Genomic DNA, 21182 nt, shown 5'->3' with positions numbered 1-21182 from the left:
CGAGTTTCCTCCCCTCTGGGACGGGAGACATACAGAAGCTGCCCGGCGCTGTGTGTATCCACACGTCTGCCTTGCCCGAAGCTCATTATCTCCCTGGGGAAGGTGCGAACACGGCCGAGGTTCACACGGCCCATCGACACGCAACATGGGAGCGGAAGCAGATTGCTTGGGCCCCTTGAACCTGCCGGACCAATCACCCGGGCCGTGGGCTGAGCTTTCACAGAACCACCTCATCCTCTCTCCCTCGAGCCCCCCCACAACACGAGGGGATCTATCTGCCTCTTGTTCTGGAGTGGACTCAGTGACTGAATCCCCCCTCTGCAGACCTCCAGGGTAAAGAGAATCTGAGAGATTCCCCCACCACTGTGCCCCCTGGGTGAAGACCACTGGGACCCCTCAAGGAGAAACACCCTCCTGTCTCCACCTTTTCTATTATGGTCACTTGAAGTTCCAAACTCATCTGTTTTGTCCTGAAAATCAACGAGAGATGCTGGAAACCTGAATCCAAACCAGAAATAACTCAGAAAGAAAGTTAACATGAAGACGGGGGAATCTGAAGATGGAGGAACTCAGTGAGTCAGGCAGCATCCGTGGAGGGAAACGGACAGTCAACGTTTTGGGTCAGGACCCTTCCTCTGGGCTGACCCTGGAGTCCATTACGGACCGTATTTCCCTTCTTACAGGCCATTTGGTCCATTGAGTCCCTGCTGGCTCGCAGGGCAATCTGTACCCCGCAAAGCTTCCTTGTCGCCGACTGTCCGCCAGATTGTAACCCTCACCCACACAATAAGGTGGGGGGGGGGTGCAATTCACTGCAGGCGATTAACCCACCGACCCCACGCAGGTCATTGGGACACGGGGGGGGAGCCAGAGCACCCAAGGGGGAGACCCACGGGGTGACATGGAGAACGTGCAAACTCCACACACACACACACACACACACACACACATACCCCCCCCACAGACACACACACACACACAGACCCCCCCCACACACACATACACATACCCACACACACACACACATACCCACACACACAGACACACACACCCCCCCCAAACACACACACACACACACACACACACAGGCAGAGACACACACACACACACACACACACCCAAACACACACAGACACAGACACACACAGAAACACACACACACACCCCAAACACACACACACACCCCCAAACACACACACAGACAGACACACACACACAGGCAGACACACACACACACAGACACACACCCCCCCACACACACACACACACACACACACACACACACACACACACACACAGCGCCGGAGGTCAGGATTGAACCTGTGTCTCTCTGGAGCTGGGAGGCAGCGGCTCGACCCACTGCACCATTGTGCCTGCCTTCCATTCTCTCTCTCTCTCTCTCTTTCTCCTCCACCCTCTCTCTCCTCTCTCTCTTTCCTCTCTCTCTCTCCCCCCCCGACCCTCTGTCTCTCTCTGTCTCTCTCTCTCTCTCTCTCTCCCCACCCCCTTGCTCTCTTCGTAGGCCCACAAATTCCAAGTCACTGCACTCAGAGCTGAAGAACTGCGGACACAGCCGGGATTAAACACGAGGCTCATCTTCCACCCCCCAGTCACGGGTCAAACAAGCCAGCACCAGCACAAACAGCACAGAAACCTCAAGCAGCCCAAGGCACACTTCCTGTCACTGTATGGCTCCCTCTGACAGGAGAGAGAGAGAGAGAAAGGGGGAGAGAGAGAGAGAGGAGAGAGAGAGAGAGCACCATTTCCTCAATCTCTCTGCCAACTCTTGCTTGGCTCTTCTCTCCCTCTCTATCTCCCTCTTTCTCTGTGACTCTCCCCCACCGGTCCCAGACACACTGTAAGAGGAGTTGGAAAGATCACCAGCTTACCTCTGGTTCTGCAGATCACTCGAACCTCAGAGCTCCGAGCTGAAAGTAAACTTGCATGAAGTTGCAGCAGGAAGCAGACAAGGGTTGTTGCATTGAGCGACTTCCTTTCCATTCAGACTGGTCACGTGGCACTCCAGACAGCTCACGGGCCCCGCTGTTCCTCTGCCCCTTCAGTGGGGTCAGAGCTGAAGGAAGTGTGGGCAATGCATCGATCAGAGCTCCCTCCACACCGTCCCATTACACACTCCTGGGGTCAGACATAGAGTGAAACTCTCCCCCCACCGTTCCGTCACACACTCCCGGGGTCAGACACAGGGTGAGGCTCCCTCCACACCGTCCCGTCACACACTCCCGGGGTCTGACACAGGGTGAAGCTCCCTCCGCACCGTCCCATCACACACTCCCGGGGTCAGACACAGAGTGAAACTCTCCCCACACCGTCCCATCACACACTCCCGGGGTCAGACACAGGGTGAAGCTCCCTCCGCATCATCCCATCACACACTCCCGGGGTCAGACACAGGGTGAAGCTCCCTCCGCACCGTCCCATCACACACTCCCGTGGTCAGACACAGGGTGAAACTCCCTTTACACCATCCTGCCAGCATGTGGTATCAAAGTCAAAGTCAAAGTGGAGTTTATTGTCAGACACACAAGTCCGTGTGCGCACGGGTGCAATGAAAAACTTGCAGCAGCAGCACAGGCACAGAGCAACAGAGACACAACATTCACAAGATAAACATGAATTAAGCATAAATTGTACACAATTTTTACAAGAAAGAACGCAATTAGGACAAAAAACAAAGTCCATTGCAGTGCAAAGTGGTCCCAGTGTTGCTGTACTGAGGCAGTGATTAGGGTTGTGCCGGTCGGTTCAAGAACTGAATGGTTGAAGGGAAGTCGCTGTTCCTGAACCTGGTGGTGTGGGGACTTCAGGCTTTTGTACCTCCTGCCCGATGGGAGCTGCGAGAAGACGGCACGGCCCGGATGGTGGGGGGATCCTTGATGACGGACGTTGCCTTCTTTGAGGCAGCGCCTCCTGTAGATACCACCGACGGTGGGGAGGGATGTGCCCGTGATGTACTGGCGCTGAGTCCACGACTCTCTGCAGCTTCTTGCGTTCCTGCGCGTTCGAATCGCCGTCCCAGACCACGACGCAACCGGTCAGGACACTTCCAACAGCACATCTGTAGAAGTTTGTTCAAGTGTTTGGCGACAAGCTGAACCTCCTGAGAAAGTAAAGACACTGGCGCGCCTTCCTTGTGATGGTGTCTACGTGCTGGGCCCGGGACAGGTCGTCCAATGTGTTAACTCCTGGGAGTTTGCAGCCATTGATTGGGCGTGACCTCGCTCCCTCTGTTCCGCTCCACCGGCCCAGAGCCGCTGAGGCGGTGAGAGACACCTGCTCGGCACTCCGCCCTCTCCGTGCGCCGAGATCGGGTAAACATCCTGCCAGCGCAGCGTCCCCAGGGGCTCTCAGCTCCCCTGCACGACCGCATCGGTCTCAGTCAGCCCTTGCGCCCGTCTCCGAGATGGATCGCTCCTCTGCGCTGCGTCTCCTGTTGACCGCGGCCTTGCTTTCTGGTGAGCCCTGGGGAGCGGGAACGGGAAGCGGGCTGAGGATTCACGGCTCAAACCCCTTTGGAATTGGGCGGGAGGTGGGGGAGAGGTCTCTTTGCCTTCAAACGCGGGCTGATCCAAGATATCTGGACCACCTTCTTTCTGGATAGGTGGACTTAACTGGGAAGGAGATGCTTCCCACATCTCCAGATCAAAACCAGGGGGAATTCTTGAGATATTTTGGACGGTTCCTTCCCTTGTTGATGTGGACACAGTCTCCTGGATGAATGATGGAAGGGTTGGGGTGGGGGTTGGTCTCTGGGGCAGAAGGGAGGGGGCCAGAGGTGTATGTTGGTTATACAGGCAGATACTACACCAAGGGGTGTCAAGAGTCTGGGATGGGGAGTCAGTGGGGCGGTGGTCCGAATCTGCTTGATGGATGGGAGAGGGAAGGAGAGAGGGGGTGAGAGAGGTGGGGAGAGTGGGAGGAGGAGGTGGGGGGAGATGGGTGGGGAGAGGGAAGGGAGGAGAAGGGAGGCTCAGAGAGGAGGGAGGGAGGGTGAGAGAATGCGAGCCAGTGGGTGAGGAGGGGAGGGGAGAGGGGGAGGTGGGGGAGGCGGAGACGGGGGAGACGGAGGTGGAGAGAGGGTAGAGGGAGGGGGAGGGAGCTGGGGAAAGGGGAGAGGTGTGAGGTGGGAGGGTTGAGGCAAGGCGAGAGGGAGGTGGGAAAGTTGGGGGAGGGAGGGACGTAGGGAGGGAAAGGGGGAGAGGGTGAGGAAGGGGTGAGTGAGGGGGGCAGGAAAGTGGGGAGGAAGGGGTGGAGGGAGTTGTGTTGGGGAGGGAGGGTCAGAGGCTGCAGGAGGTTTGAGGTGAGAGATTAATTGGCAAGTACACACTCACAGACAGACACACACACACGTGCACACGTGCAGACGCACGCACACATGTGCACACACACACACGTATGCACACACACACAGATACACACATGCAGGTCAAATGTAGACAGACACACATATGTTCATGTACATGTATGTATATGCACACAGGATTACAGAGGCAGCAATGTGTACATCAACATACACTGAAACGTGTGAAAATGCTGCCACACGTAAACGTACAACACACGCGCTTACAGATGTGTGCGTATAGTCATATTTCTAAACTAAATGCATGCACAGTCACACACATTCACACACACGGACACATGTACACACACATACACCCATACACGTACACACACATGCACACACAAACACTCACGCACACGTGCACACACACTCACACACACTAACACATGTACACACACACACGTGCACCCATGCAAACATACACTCACATACACACACACTCTCACTCACGCACACATACACACTCTCCCACACACACACACACGCACAGACACAAACACACACGCGCGCACACACACACACACACACACACGCACACACACACACACACACACAGAAAGCAGCAAGTAAGCAAAAACAGGAAGGAGGCGGCTGGAGGGGATTCCTGAAAAAGCTGCACAACGTCACATTCCAGCCCTGGACTGATTGTTCCTCTGAACCTTCCCCACATCCCAAGGGACGGAGCGGCCTTCACAGGTCCCGAGCACACACATCCGGTCTGCGGGACACCTGATCCAAACTGTTTCAACCAGTGCGGGCACACACACACACGCACACACACACACACACACACACACACACACACACACACACACACACACACACACACACACACACACACACACACACCACTTCAGAATCACCCTTCCCGCAGCACTCCCTCCTCACTGCCCCTCCCACAATGCTCCCTCCTCACCACACCCCCCCCCCCACGGCGCTCCCTCCTCACCGCCCCTCCCACAGTGCGGCGCTCCCTCACTGGGAGTATCGCCCCGTATTTTGGGTCAGGAATTCAAGTGTCAGGGGTGTGTCGTGGGCCTGTGACTGCTGTGCCGGAGGTCACTGTCGACCAGGAGATCAATCCCCTCGACCACAGACGCTGAACGGGTTTCAAATCCTCTTTCTGAGCTGTCTGGTTCCGTTCCGACAGCTGATCTTCACCGCGCCCACGGGGAGGGGGTTGGTGGTTCAGTGTGCGAGTGTGTGGACAGCTCTGTGCCAGGTGGTGTACTGTCTCCCTGCTCCCTCTGGGCCAAGCATTGCGCCACGGGAGGGGCAGTGAGGAGGGAGCGCAGCGGGGGGGGGGGGGGGGGAGGGAGCGCTGTGGGAGGAGCGGTGAGGAGGGAACGCCGTGGGGGGGTGAGGAAGGAGCGCTGTGGGAGGGGCGGTGAGGAGGGAGCGCTGTGGGAGGGGCGGTGAGGAGGGAGCGCCGTGGGGAGGGGCGGTGAGGAGGGAGCGCCGTGGGGAGGGGCGGTGAGGAGGAAGGGGCGGTAAGGAGGGAACGCTGTGGGAGGGGGGTGAGGAGGCAGCGCCACAGGAGGGGCAGCGAAGAGGGAGCACTGTGGGAAGGACAGCGAGGAGGGAGGGGCAGTGAGGAGGGAGCGCCGCGCTGTGGGAGGGGCGGTGAGGAGGGCAGACAACCATTTCTAAGGGCTGGAGGGGAAGGGGCGGGTTCAAGAGCCGACAGGTGAGAGGTGGATCCAGGTGAGGCAGTGGGGAGAGCAGGACCGGTGTCAGAAGCTGGGAGGTTGGAGGTGAAAGTGACTCAGGGTGATGGGGGCTCGGGAGATCAGGAGGAGGGAGAAAAGGGAAAGAGGGAGAAGGGGACGGGTTGCTGGATGTTGGAGAGTTCATCGTTTAAGCTGCCAAGGTTGGAGATCGCAGAGGTCGAATATTGGAATTGGTTTATTGTTGTCACTTGGAAAAAAGGGAGGGACGGAGGGAGCGGGAGATAGAGGGGGGGAAGGAGTGAATTGGAATTGGTTTATTATTGTCACTTGTACCGAGGTACAGTGAAAAACTTGTCTTGCATACCAATCGTACAGGTCAATTCATCACACAGTGCATTGAGGCAGTGTAGGGTAAAAGCAATGACAGAATGCAGAATAAAGTGTCACAGTTACAGAGAGGGTGCAGTGCAGGCAGACAATAAGGTGCAAGGGCCACGACGAGGTAGATCATGAGGTCAAGAGTCCATCTTATCGAGCTGTCCTTGAGCCTGGTGGGACGTGCTTTCAGGCTTTTGTATCTTCTGCCCGGTGGGAGAGGGGGAGAAGACAGAATGTCCGGGGTGGGTGGGGGTCTTTGATTATGCCGGCTGCTTTCCCGAGGTAGCGGGAGGTCGGTCGAGGGGAGGCTGGTTTCCGTTCTGTGTCCACAACTCTCTGCGGTTTCTCGCGGTCCCGGGCACAGCAGTTGCCCTACCGAGCCGGGATGCATCCGGATAGGATGCTTTCGGTGGGGCATCTGTAAAAATCGGTGAGGGGTCAACAGGGGACATGCCGAATTTCTTTAGCCTCCTGAGGAAGTAGAGGCGCCGGTGAGCTTTCTTGGCCGTGGCGTCTACGTGGTTGGACCAGGACAGGCTATTGGTGATTTCCTGGGAACTTGAAGCTCCCAACCCTCTCGACCTCAGCGCCATTGATGTAGACATCAACTTGCCCACACAAAATACCAGACCCCTTCGGAACCGTTCCCTTGGGGTCAATACTTGACCCAGGAGATGCACAGCCATCTGAGTGACCGGAAGTGGAGATTGTTGCTGGCAGGGAGACACTGAACTTCCTCAGCTCCCAGTCACACCATCTTAAAAGCACAGACTGATCCCATGCACCCCAGCCACACTGCGGCACCTGTTGAAAGCCTGCGATGGATCGAAACGGGGAGAGAATTCAGAAATCAGAGGTGCAAAGGGACTTGGGAGTCCTGAAGCAGGATTCGCTACAGGTTAACTTGCAGGTCGGGTCAGTGGTAAGGAAGGCATTCATTTCGAGAGGACTAGAATATAAAAGCAAGGATGTAACGCTGAGGCTTTATAAGGCATTGGTCAGTCCGCATTTGGAGTATTGTGGGCAGTTTTGCGCTCCCGTATCTAAGGAGGGATGTGCTGGTTTTGGAGAGGGTCCAGAGTAGGTTCACAAGAACGATCCTGGGAATGAAAGGGTTAACGCACTAGGAGCATTTGATGTCTCTGGGCCTGTCCTTGGTGGAGTTCAGGATGAGGGGGGGGGATCTCATCGAAACCTCCCGGATACTGAAAGACCTGGATAGAGCGGACGCGGAGAGGATGTTCCCATCAGTGGGAGAGTCCGGGATCCGAGGGCACAGCCTCGGAATAAAGGGGCGTCCCTTCAGAACTGAGACGAGGAGGAATTTCTTCAGCCAGAGGGCGGTGAATCTGTGGAATCCGTTGCCGCAGAGGGAGGTGGAGGCCAAGTCATTGGGTGTGTTTAAGGTAGAGGTTGATAGGGTCTTGACTAGTGGGGGTGGGGGGGGGTCAAATGTTACAGGGAGAAAGCAGGAGAAGGAGAGGGAAGATGATCGAATGGCGGGCCAAATGGCGTCCTTCTGCTCCGATGCCTTATGGTGTGGGAGGCCCGTGGCGTTGGAGACGTTGCAATTTGGGGGGGGGGGGCCTAAAGTGGACACCAGTGGGGCGAAGCTGAAATATCGACAAGCAGTTTAATTTAATGAGAATGCTAGGAATGAAATGGGGGGAACAAGGTGGGGAAATGGAGGTGGGAGAGAGTACAACACAAGTCAAGGAGTCATAACAGGCCCTTCAGCCCAACTGGTCCGTGCTGACCAAGATGCCCACCTGAGCCAGTCCCATTTGGTCCATATCCCTCTGAACATTTCCCATCCATGGACCTGCCTAAGTGTGTTCTAAATTAGACCTGCCTCTACCACTTCCACACACCCACCTCCCTCTGGGTGAAAAAGTTGCCCCCTTTAAATCTTTCCCCTCTCACCTCAAACCTGTGCCCTCTAGTTTTAGACTCCCCTAACCTGGGGAGAAAAGACAGTGACCGTCCACCTTATCTATGCCCCTCGTGGTTTTATAAACCTCCATAAGGTCACCCCTCAGCCTCCTCCGCTCCAGGGAAAACAATCCCGGCCTATCCAGCCTCTCCTCATAACTTGAGGCCTCCAGTCTCAGGAACATCCCTGTGAATCTTTCCTGCCCCCTCTCCAGCTCAGTGACGTCCTTCCTATAGCTGGGAGACCAGAACTGCGCACAGTGCTCCAAGTGCGGTCTCACCGACGCCTTGTACAGCTGTAACGGGACGTCCCAACTCCTGTACTCAGTGCCCTGACCAATGAAGGCCAGCGTGCTGAACGCCTTCTTCACCACCCTGTCTACCTGTGTCAACACTTTCAGGGGGCCTTGTCCCTGTACCCCAAGGTCTCTCTGCTCTACAACACTCCCAAGGACCCTGCCCAGTCTGCGGATTGTACATCAGCCCCCAACAGAACCGAGGTGGGAGTGGGTCTCCCATCGATCCCAAGGGAATGCCTGAGGACAAGCTACTCAAGGGTGGGTTCGGTGGAGAGCTGGGAGTTGGGGATTGTGGTGACCAAGTGATAAGGCCGCTTCGGCCCTTCTCTTAGAACGTCAATGCTGTCTTAGAGGGGCCGAATGGTCCCTGCTGTTGGAGAGAGCTGCCTGGTCCATCAGCGTAGCTCAGTTCAACAGTCTCTCCCTTCCTAGACCCACCTGCCCTGCCTGCTTCCAGCCCCCTCCCCGTCTCCCAAGTCCACCTCCACCCCTCCATCAACACCCCGCCTCGCTCCACTTATCACCTACCGCCCTCCCGTCTCCCCCACCTCCCTGTGTGAAAAACTTGCCCCTTTAAATCTTTCCCTTCAACTTTTACCCTCTAGTTTTAGACTCTCCGACCCTGGGGGGAAAAGACGGTGACCGTCCACCTTATCTATGCCCCTCGTGGTTTTATAAACCTCCATAAGGTCACCCCTCAGCGCAAGTTAAGAAGGTTTAGTGGGGTGGTCTTGGGTAGCTCAGTAGTGCAGCGGGTAGGGCCGCTGCCTCCCAGCTCAGGAGACCTGGGTTCGATCCCGACCTCCGGCGCTGTGTGTGTGTGCGTGCGTGAGTGTGTGTGCGTGTGTGTGTGTGTGTGTGTGTGTGTGTGTGTGTGTGTGTGTGTGTGTGTGTGTGTGTGTGTGTGTGTGGAGTTTGCACTGTGACCCCATTTCCTTCCACATCCCAAAGACATGCGGGGTCGGTGGGGGTTAATTGTCCACTGAGAATTGCACCCCCCCCCCCTCCGGTGTGTGGTTGAGAGGTAGAATCTTGGGGGGGGGGTGGGGGGTGGTGGTGGAGTGGTATTGGAATTGGTTTATTATTGTCACGTACCAAGGTACAGTGAAAATCTTGTCTTGCATACCGTTCGTACAGGTCAATTCATTACACGGTGCAGTTACATTGGGTTAGTACAGAGTGCATTGAGGTAGTACAGGTAAAAACAATAACAGTACAGAGTAAAGTGTCACAGCTACAGAGAAAGGGCAGTGCAATAAGGTGCAAGGTCACAACAAGGTAGATTGTGAGGTCAGAGTCCATCTCATCATATAAGGGAACTGTTCAATAGTCTTATCACAGTGGGGTAGAAGCTGTCCTTGAGCCTGGTGGGACGTGCCCTCAGGCTCCTGTATCTTCTGCCTGATGGGAGAGGAGAGAAGAGAGAATGACCCGGGTGGGTGGGGTCTTTGATTATGCTGGCTGCTTCACCAAGGCAGTGAAAGGTAAAGACAGAGTCCAAGGAAGGGAGGCTGGTGTCAGTGATGTGCTGGGCTGTGTCCACAACTCTCTGCAGCTTCTTGTGGTCCCGGGCAGAGCAGTTGCCGTACCAAGCCGTGATACATCCTCATACGATGCTTTCTATGGTGCATCAGTAAAAGTTGGTGAGTGTCAAAGGAGACAAACCGGATTCCTTTAGCCTCCTGACGAAGTAGAGGCGCTGGTGAGCTTTCCTGCCGTGGCAGAGAGCAGCTTGCAACGGGTCACCACGCTCTGGCTCCATCTTGCATCAAAGAATCAATGGGAGTCAATGGGAGTGCGGAGAGGGTGAAATGGGATGGGCCAAAGGGCCTCCTCTGTTCTGGATCTGTCAGGGAGCCCAGGACAGAGTGGCTGTCTGCTTAAAAATGAGAGTTGTGGAAGTGATGTTGCAGTTGTATTGGACGTTGGTGAGGCCGCACTTGGAGTACCGTGGTCACCCGGTAACAGGAAAGACATTATTAAACTAGAAAGAGTGCAGAAAAGATTTACCCGGATGCTGCCTGACTTACAAGTTCAAGTTCAAGTTACTTTACTGCCATTCACCCATATGCTATAAAAACACACAGAGGAACGAAATGTCGTTTCCCCCAGATTCACACAACAGAGGACATACATAGAACAGAGGACATACAATAAACGCAGATAAGAAAGTTGTGCAAGTACAAACAGTGCAAAAAAACGGTATATACAGAATACAAAATTAGTGCAGGGTTAGCGCAAAACCGAGCTGGACGAAGACAATACAGAACTCAGTGTGTTGCACTAAATGTATCAACATCAACAGATAGAGTTCAATCCGGAGAAGTGTGAGGTGGTACACTTTGGAAGGACAAACTCCAAGGTGGAGTACAAGGTTAATGGCAGGATTCTGGGGGGTGTGGAGGAGCAGAGAGATCTAAGGGTTCATATCCACAGATCACTGAAAGTTGCCTCACAGCTGGATAGGGTAGTTAAGAAAGCTTATGGGGCGTTAGCTTTCATAAATCCAGGGATCGAGTTTCAGAGCCGGGGGGTAATGATGCAGCTCTACAAAACTCTCGTCAGACCACACTTGGAGTACTGCGTCCAGTTCTGGTCGCCTCATTATAGGAAGGATGTGGAGGCGTTGGAAAGGGTGCAGAGGAGATTTACCAGGATGCTGCCTGGTTTAGAGTGTGCATTATGAGGAGAGACTAAGGGAGCTCGGGCTTTACTCTTTGGAGAGGAGGAGGATGAGGGGAGACATGATAGAGGTGTACAAAATATTAAGAGGTATACATAGAGTAGACAGCCAGCGCCTCTTTCCCAGGGCACCAATGCTCAATACAAGAGGGCATGGCTTTAAAGTAATGGGTGGGAGGTTCAAGGGAGATATCAGAGGTTTTTCACCCAGAGTGGTTGGGGCCTGGAATGCGCTGCCTGGGGTGGTGGTGGAGGCAGGTACTCTGGTCAAGTTCAAGAGATTGCTAGGTAAGCATATGGAGGAATTTAAAATAGAGGGATTTGTGGGAGGAAGGGGTTAGATCGTCTTAAGCAAGGTTTAAAGGTCAGCACAACATTGTGGGCCGAAGGGCCTGTATTGTGCTGTACTGTTCTATGGTTCTATGTTCAGCAGAAGCCAAAGTTCTCATAAGCTGTTGTGCAAACTAGGGCTTTTGACGCGGCATTTGTCTGAAAATGCTTCCAGGGTATTCAGGAGCCTGACAGCCTGGGGGGGAGAAACAGTCAGACAGCCTAGTAGTTCTGGCCCGGATGCTCCGGTACCGCTTGCCAGACGGCAGTGGGGCAAATAGGTCGTGGGAGGGATGAGAAGGAGAGGTTGTGTAGACTAGGATCTTATTCCCTGGAGCGTAGAAGATTGAGGGGCAGCCTGAAAATCACGAGGGGCGTAGACAGGGTGAAAACACATCATCTTTTACCCAGGGGAGGGGGGGGGTTTGCCAAAATCATAGGTTTAAGATCAGAGGCGAGAGATTCTTCACGCAAAGGGTGGTGCGTATTTGGAATGAGATGCCAGAAATCGTGGTTGAGGTCGACACATTAGCAATGTTTAAAAGCCGTCTGGATAAGTCCATGGATAGGAGAGGTTTAGAGGGCTATGGGCCAAACGTGGGCAGATGGGACCAGCTCGCTGCGCAACAGAGTTAGCACAGACGAGTTGGGCCAAAGCGCCTGTTTCCGTGCTGTGTGGCTCTGTGACTCTCTGATATTTTAAACCTTTATAAAACTCTCAGGGTTGTGACGAGTTTTGGACTCCATATTATAAGAGGAATGTTAATTTGTAAGAGAAAGTACAGTGAAAAACTTTTTTCATTGCCATCCATACAGATCAATTCATTACACAGTGCATCGAGGTAGTACAAGGGAAAACAATAGCAGAATGCAGAGTAAAGTGTCACAGCCACAGAGAAAGTGCAGCGCAGGCAGACAATAAGGTGCAAGGCCATAACGAGGTAGATTATGAAGTCAAGAGTCCATCTTATCGTACTAGGAGACTGTTCAATAGTCTTATAATGGTGGGATAGAAGCTGTCCTTGAGCCCGGTGGTACCTGCTTTCAGGCTTTTGTATCTTCTGCCCGATGGGAGAGGGGGAGAAGAGAGAATGTCCTGGGTGGGTGGGGTCTTTGATTATGTTGGCTGCTTTACTGAGGCAGCGGGAAGTGCGGACAGAGTCCGCAGAGGGGAGGCTGGTTTCTGTGATCTGCTGAGCTGTGTCCACAACTCTCTGCGGTTTCTTGCGGTCCCAGGCAGAGCAGTTGCCGGACCAAGACGCAATGCATCTGGATAGGATTAGTATTGGTATTGGTATTGGTTTATTATTGTCACTTGTACCGAGGTACAGTGAAAAACTTGTCTTGCATACCGATCGTACAGGTCAATTCATTGAGTTAGTACAGAGTGCTTTGAAGTAGTGCAGGTAAAAACAATAACAGTACAGAGTAAAGTGTCACAGCTACAGAGAAAGTGCAGTGCAATAGGTGCAAGGTCACAACAAGGTAGATCGTGAGGTCAGAGTCCATCTCATTGTATAAGGGAACCGTTCAATAGTCTTATCACAGTGGGGTAGAAGCTGTCCTTAAGTCTGGTGGTCCGTGCCCTCAGGCTCCTGTATCTTCTACCCGATGGAAGAGGAGAGAAGAGAGGGTCAACGGGGACATGGCTATTTCCTTTAATCTCCTGAGGAAGTAAAGGTGCTGGTGAGCTTTCTTGGCTGTGACGTCTACGTGGTCAAGCCCATGGATATTTTCTGGAATTAAACAAAGACGTCGATGATTCCGGAAATATCTTAGAGAGGGGAAAACCATAACTAGGGGCTCAGGGAATTTGGGATCCAGCCCCACGGGAATAAAAATGATCTGGAAAACACAAAATGATAAGAGAATAATTGATGGTAGACAGTGGTAGCCCAGAATAGTCTTGAGGGATGGCCCCTTAGCTTCCATCTGGGTACTTTAGAGACACTCCCTTGGGGGACTCAACAATTTCAGATAACCAGCCTTTCCTGTTTGTGAAAGAGCTTGTCAGTACAAGATTACCCATCTGTGACGTTCACTTTGTTTCTCTCCTCACAGACACTGACTGACCTGCTTATTCCTCTCACTTTCTGTTTTAATCTCAGATTTGGCTGTGGACATGGATAAATTATGTTAATTTGTGATATAAATTTAAGGGAGGATGGGACTAATTGAATAGTTAGAACCAGACTATGAACAAATGAAAGACTGATATTGGACAGTGTCTTGGTAACGCAGTTAATCCAAAATCAAAGTCGAGTTTACTGTCAGACACACAAGTCTGTGTGTGCACAGGTGCAATGAAAAACTTACTGGCAGCAGCATCACAGGCACAGAGCATCAGAGACACAACATTCACAGGAAAAGCATGAATTAAACATACATTATACACAATTTTTACAAGAAAGAACACAATTAGAACAAAAAAAACCAAAAGTCCACTGCAGTGCAAAGTGGTCCCAGTGTTGCTGTACTGAGGCAGTGATTAGGGTTGTGCCGGTCGGTTCAAGAACCAAATGGTTGAAGGGAAGTCGCTGTTCCTGAACCTGGTGATGTGGGGACTTCAGGCTTCTGTACCTCCTGCCCGATGGGAGCTGCGAGAAGACAGCATGGCCTGGATGGTGGGGAGGTCTTTGATGACTGACGTTGCCTTCTTGAGGCAACGTCTCCTGTAGATACCACCGATGGTGGGGGAGGATTGTGCCCGTGATGTATTGGGGCTGAGTCCACGACTCTCTGCAGCTTCTTACGTTCCTGCGCGTTCGAATCACCATCCCAGACCGTGATGCAACCGGTCAGGACACTTCCAACAGCGCATCTGTAGAAGTTTGTTGGAGTGTTCGGTGACAAGCCGAACCTCCTGAGAAAGTAAAGACACTGGCGCGCCTTCCTTGTGATGGCGTCTACGTGCTGGGCCCGGGACAGGTCGTCCGATACGTTAATGCCTGGGAATTTAAAGCTGCTGACCCTCCCCACCGCCGATCCCCCAACGTAGACCGGTGCGTGTTCACCCTCCTTCCCCATCCTGAGGTCAACCATCAGCTCTTTAGTTCCACTGACGTCGAGCGAGAGGTTGTTGTTGTGGCACCGCTCACCCAGGCGTCCCATCTCGCTCCGGGACGCTGACCCGTCACCGCCGGTGATCCGTCCAACCACAGCAGTGTTATCGGCCAAATTGTAACACAGCATTGGGGCTATGCTTAGACACACAGTCATTTGTGTATAAGGAATAGGGCAGGGACTCAAGATGGCAGGGGAGAGAGTGGGGACCCTTTGTTGGCAGCTAACTGCAAATTGGTAAATTAGAACAGAGAACATAGAAAACCTACAGCACAATTCAGGCCCTTCGGCCCACAAAGCTGTGCTGAACATGTCCCTACCTTAGAAATTACTAGGCTTACCCATAGCCCTCTATTTTTCTAAGCTCCATGTACCTATCTAACAGTCTCTTAAAAGACCCTATCGTATCCGCCCCCACCACCGTTGCCGGCAGCCCGTTCCCCGCACTCACTGCTCTCTGTGTAAAAAACTTACCCCTGACATCTCCTCTGTACCCACTCCCCAGCACCTTAAACCTGTGTCCTCTTGTGGCCACCATTTCAGCCCTGGGAGAAAGCCTCTGACTATCCGCAGGATCAATGCCTCTCATCATCTTATACACCTCTATCAGGTCCCCCCTCATCCTCCGTCGCTCCAAGGAGAAAAGGCCGAGTGCACGCAACTTGTTTTCATAAGGCATGCTCCCCAATCCAAGCAACATCCTTGTAAATCTCCTCTGCATGCTCTCTATGGCTTCCACATCCTTCCTGTAGTGAGGCGACCAGAACTGAGCACAGTGCTCCAAGTGGGGTTCTTATTATGACACATACCAAGGTACAGTGAAAAACTTGTCTTGCAAACCATTCATACAGATCAGAAGCAGGTTTATTATCACTGACGTATGTCGGGAAATGTGTTGCTTTGTGGCAGCAGTACAGTGCAAGGCATAAAATTTACTATAAGTTACAAAAATAAATAAATAGCGCAAAAGGGGAATAACAAGGTAGTGTTCATGGGTTCGTGGACTGTTCAAGAATCTGACGGCGGAGGGGAAGAAGCTGTTCCTGAATCGTTGAGTGTGGGTCTTCAGGCTCCTGTACCTCCTCCCCGATGGTAGTAACGAGAAGAGGGCATGTCCGGGGTGGCGAGGGTCCTTAGTGACGGATGCCACCTTCTTGAGGCACCGTCTCTTGAATCAATTCAGTACATCAGTACATCGAGGTAGTACAAGGGAAAACAACAACAGAATGCCGAATAAAGTGTCACAGTTACAGCGAAAGTGCAGTGCAGGCAGACTATAAGGTGCAAGGGCCACGACGAGGTAGATTGTGAAGTCAAGAGTCCATCTTATCGTGCTGGGGGACCGTTCAATAGTCTTATAACAGAGCTGTCCTTGAACCTGGTGGTACATGCTTTCAGGCTTTTGTATCTTCTGCCCGATGGGAGGGGGGAGAAGAGAGAATGTCCGGGGTGGGTGGGGGTCGTTGATTATTCTGGCTGCTTTAACGAGGCAGCAGGTTACAGTTACCTAATTGAGTTAATCCTTGGTTTGACTCACAGGCGTAGCGATGGAGATTCCACCACCTACAATTCGGGCTGAGTTCGGGCATAAAGCCACCTTGCCCTGTCACCTCGAATCCAACGAGAACATCATTTGGGAAAAGAGGGCCTACAACAGTTCCGTCTGGAAATTCATCCCCTCGGAAGGCAGGCAGTTGACCTTGGAGAACGTAGATTCGAGTGACCTCGGCATCTACCGTTGTCGCAATCTGAGCAACGACACCTCTTGTGAGATTGGTCTACGTGTGTACAGTAAGTGTCTCAGACCGAATGAGATAAGGTTTCTTTATTAGTCTCATGTACATCGAAACACACAGTAAAATGCATCTTTTGCATCGAGTGTTCTGGGGGCAGCCCGCAAGTGTCGCCACGCTTCTGGCGCCAACATAGCATGTCCACAACTTCCTAACCCGTATGTCTTTGGAATGTGGGAGGAAACCGGAGCACCCGGAGGAAACCCACGCAGACACGGGGAGAAATTACAAACTCCTTACAGACAGCGGCCGGAATTGTACCCGGGTTGCTGGCGCTGTAATGGTGTTACGCTAACTGCTACACCATCATTAAGTAATTGGTAATTGGTTTATTGTTGTCACATGTACCGAGGTACAGTGAAAGACTTTGTTTTGCAAACCATCCATACAGATCATTTCACCACATCAGTGCATTGAGGTGGTACAAGGGAAAACAATAACAGAATGCAGAATAAAGTGTCACAGTTACAGAGAAAGTGCAGTGCAGGCAGACAATAAGGTGCAAGGGCCACAACGAGGTAGATTGTGAGGTCAAAAGTCCATCTTATCGTACTGGGGAACCATTCAATAGTCTTATAACAGAGCTGTCCTTGAGCCTGGTTGTATGTGCTTTCAGGCTTTTGTATCTCCTGCCCGATGGGAGGGGGGGAGAAGAGAGAATGTCCGGGGCGGGTAGGGGTCTTTGATTATGCCGGCTGCTTTACCAAGGCAGCAGCAAGTGTAGACGGAGTCCGCGGAGGGGAGGCTGGTTTCCGTGAGGCGCTGGGCTGTGTCCACAACTCTCTGCAGTTTCTTGCGGTCCTGGGCAGAGCAGTTGCCGTACCAAGCCGTGATACATCCGGATAGGATGCTTTCTATGGTGCATCTGTAAAATTTGATGAGGATCGACTGGGGCATGTCAAATTTCTTTAGCCTCCTGAGGAAGTAGAGGCGCTGGTGAGCTTTCTTGGCCGTGGCATCTATGTGGTTGGACCAGGACAGGCTGTTGGTGATGTTCACTCCCGGGAACTTGAAGCTCTCAACCCTCTCGACCTCAGCACCATTGATATAGCCAGGTGCATGTACACCACCCCCTTTCCTGAAGTCAATGACCAGCTCTGTTGTTTTGCTGACATCGAGGGAAAGGTTGTTGTCATGACACCATGTCACCAAGCTCTCTATCTCCCTCCTGCCAAGAGCTCACTAACTGGTGTCAAGGTTGAGCCAGGCACCGCGGAGGTCGACCTTTGTTCCTCACCCCCCTCCACCCCCGTGTCTACCTTGTTGACAAAGCTCCAGCCCCTCTACTTCATCGAGTCCCATTTGCTGAAAGCAGATACTCCTGGACACCACAGCCTCTCACTTCTGGGGTTTTGTGTTTCAAGTGATCAAGCCTGTTTTGTCATTGAATTAGACCATATTTGTCTCAATGCCCATTGGGTGACAGTGTGGTGCAGCGGGTAAAGCCACTGCCTCAGTGTGTGGGAGACCGGGGTTCAATCCCAGCCTCCGGCACTGTGCGTGCGTGTGTGTCTGTGTGAGTGTGTGTCTGTCCGTGTGCGTGCGTGTCTGTGTGCGTGTGTGCGTGTCTGTGTGTGTGCGTGTGTGTGTGTGTGTGCGTGTGTGTGTGTGTGCGTGTGTGTGGGGTGTGTGTGTGTGTGTGTGTGGGTGTGTGTGTGTGTGTGTGTGTGGGTGTGTGTGTGTGTGGGGTGTGTGGTGTGTGTGTGGGGGGGTGTGTGTGTGTGTGTGTGTGTGGGGGGGGTGTGTGTGTGGGGGGGTGTGTGTGTGTGGGGGGGGGTGTGTGTGTGTGGGGGGGGTGTGTGTGTGGGTGTGTGTGTGTGTAGGGGGGTGGTGTGTGTGGGTGGGTGGGGGGTGCGTGTTCTCCCTGTGACCCCCTGGGCTTCCCCCGGGTGCCCCGGTTTCCTTCCACCTCCCAAAGACATGCCGGGGGGGGGGGGGGGGGGGGGGGGGGGGTTGGGTTGGGGGTAGGCGGTTGAGGTCGGTGGGTCAATTACCCCCCCCGGTGTGAGGTGGGGGGTGGTCAGAGGTTGAATCTGGGGAGAATAAAATGGGATCGGTGAAGGATCAGTGCAAAAAAGGGGCGTCTGATGGCCGGCACAGACCCTGTGGGCCGAAGGGCCTGTTTCCGTGCTGGGAGGAGCGGGGTGCGGAGGACACTCCCCAGGACAGAAGAGCAGCAATCATCCCGGTGCCCAAGAAGAGCAGGGTTGAGCTGCCTTGAGAACTATCGTCCAGTAGCACTCACATCTAGGGCCTGAGCAAGGCTCCACTGCAATTTGCCTCCCGCCACAACAGGTCTACAACGGGCGCAATCTCACTGGCTCTCCGCTTGGCTTTGGAGCACCTAGACAAGAGCAAAACATATGTCAGGCTGCTGTTTATTGATTACAGCTCGGTGTTCAACACCTTCATCCCCTCGGTACTAATCAACAAGCCTCAAAATGTAGTATTAATGGTAGGACTCTTGGCAGTGTGGAGGATCAGAGGGATCTTGGGGTCCGAGTCCATAGGACGCTCAAAGCGGCTGCACAGGTTGACTCTGTGGTTAAGAAGGCATACGGTGTATTGTCCTTCATCAACCGTGGAACTGAATTTAGGAGCCGAGAGGTAATGTTGCAGCTATATAGGACCCTGGTCAGACCTCACTTGGAGTACTGTGCTCATTTCTGGTCACCTCACTACAGGAAGGATGTGGAAGCCATAGAGAGGGTGCAGAGGAGATTTACAAGGATGTTGCCTGGATTGGGGAGCATGCCTTATGAAAGCAGGTTGAGGGAACTCAGCCTTTTCTCCTTGGAGCGACGGAGGATGAGGGGGGACCTGATAGAGGTGTATAAGATGATGAGAGGCATTGATCCTGCGGATAGTCAGAGGCTTTTCCCCAGGGCTGAAATGGTGGCCACAAGAGGACGCAGGTTTAAGGTGCCGGGGAGTAGGTACAGTGGAGATGTCATGAGTAAGTTTTTTACTCAGAGAGCGGTGGGTGCGGGGAACGGGCTGCCGGCAACGGTGGTGGAGGCGGATACGATGTCTTTTAAGAGACTGTTGGATAGGTACATGGAGCATAGAAAAATAGAGGGCTATGGGTAAGCCTAGTAATTTCTAAGGTAGGGACTTGTTCAGCACAACTTTGTGGGCCAAAGGGCCTGAATTGTGCTGTAGGTTTTCTATGTTTCTATGTTTCTAAAACCTAGTCCCCTGTACCTCTCTCTACAACTGGATCCTCGACTTCCTCATTGGGAGACCACAGTCAGTGCGGATCGGTAGTAACATCTCCTCCTCACTGACAATCAACACAGGCGCACACACGGATGTGTGCTTAGCCCGCTGCTCTACTCTCTCTACACTCATGACTGTGTGGCAAGGAACAGCTCAAACGCTACCTATAAGTTCGCCGAGGACACAGCTATTGTTGGCAGAATCACAGACGGCGATGAGGAGGAGTACAGGAGCGAGATAGATGGGCTGGTTGAGTGGTGTCGCAACAACAACCTCGCACTCGACGTCAGCAAGACCAAGGAACTGACTGTGGACTTCAGGAAGGAGAAGTCGGGTGAACACACACCAGTCCTCACTGAGAGGTCAGCGGTGGAAAGGGGGAGCAGCTTCAAGTTCCTGGGCGTCAACATCTCCGAGGATCTATCCTGGGCCCAACACACTGACGCAATCACGAAGAAGGCACGCCAGGGGCTCTACTTCATTAGGAGTTTGAGGAGATTTGGTCCGTCAACAAAGACTTTTGCAAATTTCTACAGATGTACGGCGGAGACCGTTCTGACTGGTTGCATCACCGCCCGGTACGGAGGCTCTGACGCGCAGGATCGCAAGAGGCCGCAGAGGGTTATAGACTCAGCCCAGCTCCATCACGGGCACAACCCTCCCCGCCACCGAGGGCACCTTGAAGAGACGGCGCCTCAAGAAGGCGGCATCCATCGCTGAGGACCCTCACCGCCTGGGACACGTCCTCTTCTCATTACCACCATTGGGGAGGAGGTACAGGAGCCTGAAGACCCACACTCAACGATTCGGGAACAGCTTCTTCCCCTCCGCCGTCAGATCTCTGAACGGTCGACGAACCCATGAACACTCCCTCGTTATTCCCTTTATTTTGGCACTATTTATTTATTTTTGTAACAGAGTAATTTTTATGTCTTGTACTGTACTGCTGCCACAAAACAACGAATTTCACGTCATCTAAGTCAGTGATAATAAACCTAATGTCTTATTACTGGTCTCCCCCTCACTCCCTCTTTTCCAGGGGTACCTTATCTGAGACTCTTCAACCTCAAGGAGTCAGAGAAGAACGTCATCTTAATGGTGGAGGGGATTCTCTTGCTGGCTTGCGTCGTCATCCCTGGGACCATCCTTCTGCGAGAGGTGAAGGTGGTTTTAGAGGGGTTGCGGTGTGGGTGGGAAGATCAGGAGAGAGGAGGTCAGCGGGACGATCAGATCTCTTGCCAACGTCTCCCTTCCCAGCCGAAACATCCCCAAATGAGGACGTCACCAAGGTCATTGACGTTCGTCCGGAGGAGGTGAAGGTCAGGCTCCCCTTCTCAAGGTCATTGCCAGCGACTCCCTCGTGTCCGGAGTGCCGTACAGAACAGAGCATTGCTGGGACTTGAACTCATGACATGCCAGATAGGTGAAGTCGCATGATCATTCTCCACTTGCTGGG

At 53.1% G+C, this 21182-nt stretch overlaps 1 protein-coding gene across 1 annotated transcript in view; it reads left to right on the top strand.

The window, feature by feature from the left end:
* Positions 1 to 3154: 3154 nt before the first annotated feature.
* cd79a (CD79a molecule, immunoglobulin-associated alpha) overlaps positions 3155 to 21182 on the top strand; it is a 28154-nt gene continuing 10126 nt past the window's right edge. The window contains exons 1-3 of the mRNA XM_052045375.1: positions 3155 to 3473; positions 16254 to 16505; positions 20766 to 20884. Coding sequence (XP_051901335.1) covers positions 3155 to 3473; positions 16254 to 16505; positions 20766 to 20884 — 690 coding nt within the window. The remainder of the gene's footprint in view (positions 3474 to 16253; positions 16506 to 20765; positions 20885 to 21182) is intronic.

Source organism: Pristis pectinata, chromosome 39, assembly GCF_009764475.1.
Source record: "Pristis pectinata isolate sPriPec2 chromosome 39, sPriPec2.1.pri, whole genome shotgun sequence".
In the NCBI taxonomy this organism is placed as follows: domain Eukaryota; kingdom Metazoa; phylum Chordata; class Chondrichthyes; order Rhinopristiformes; family Pristidae; genus Pristis; species Pristis pectinata.
This window is presented reverse-complemented; position numbering and strand designations above follow the sequence as displayed.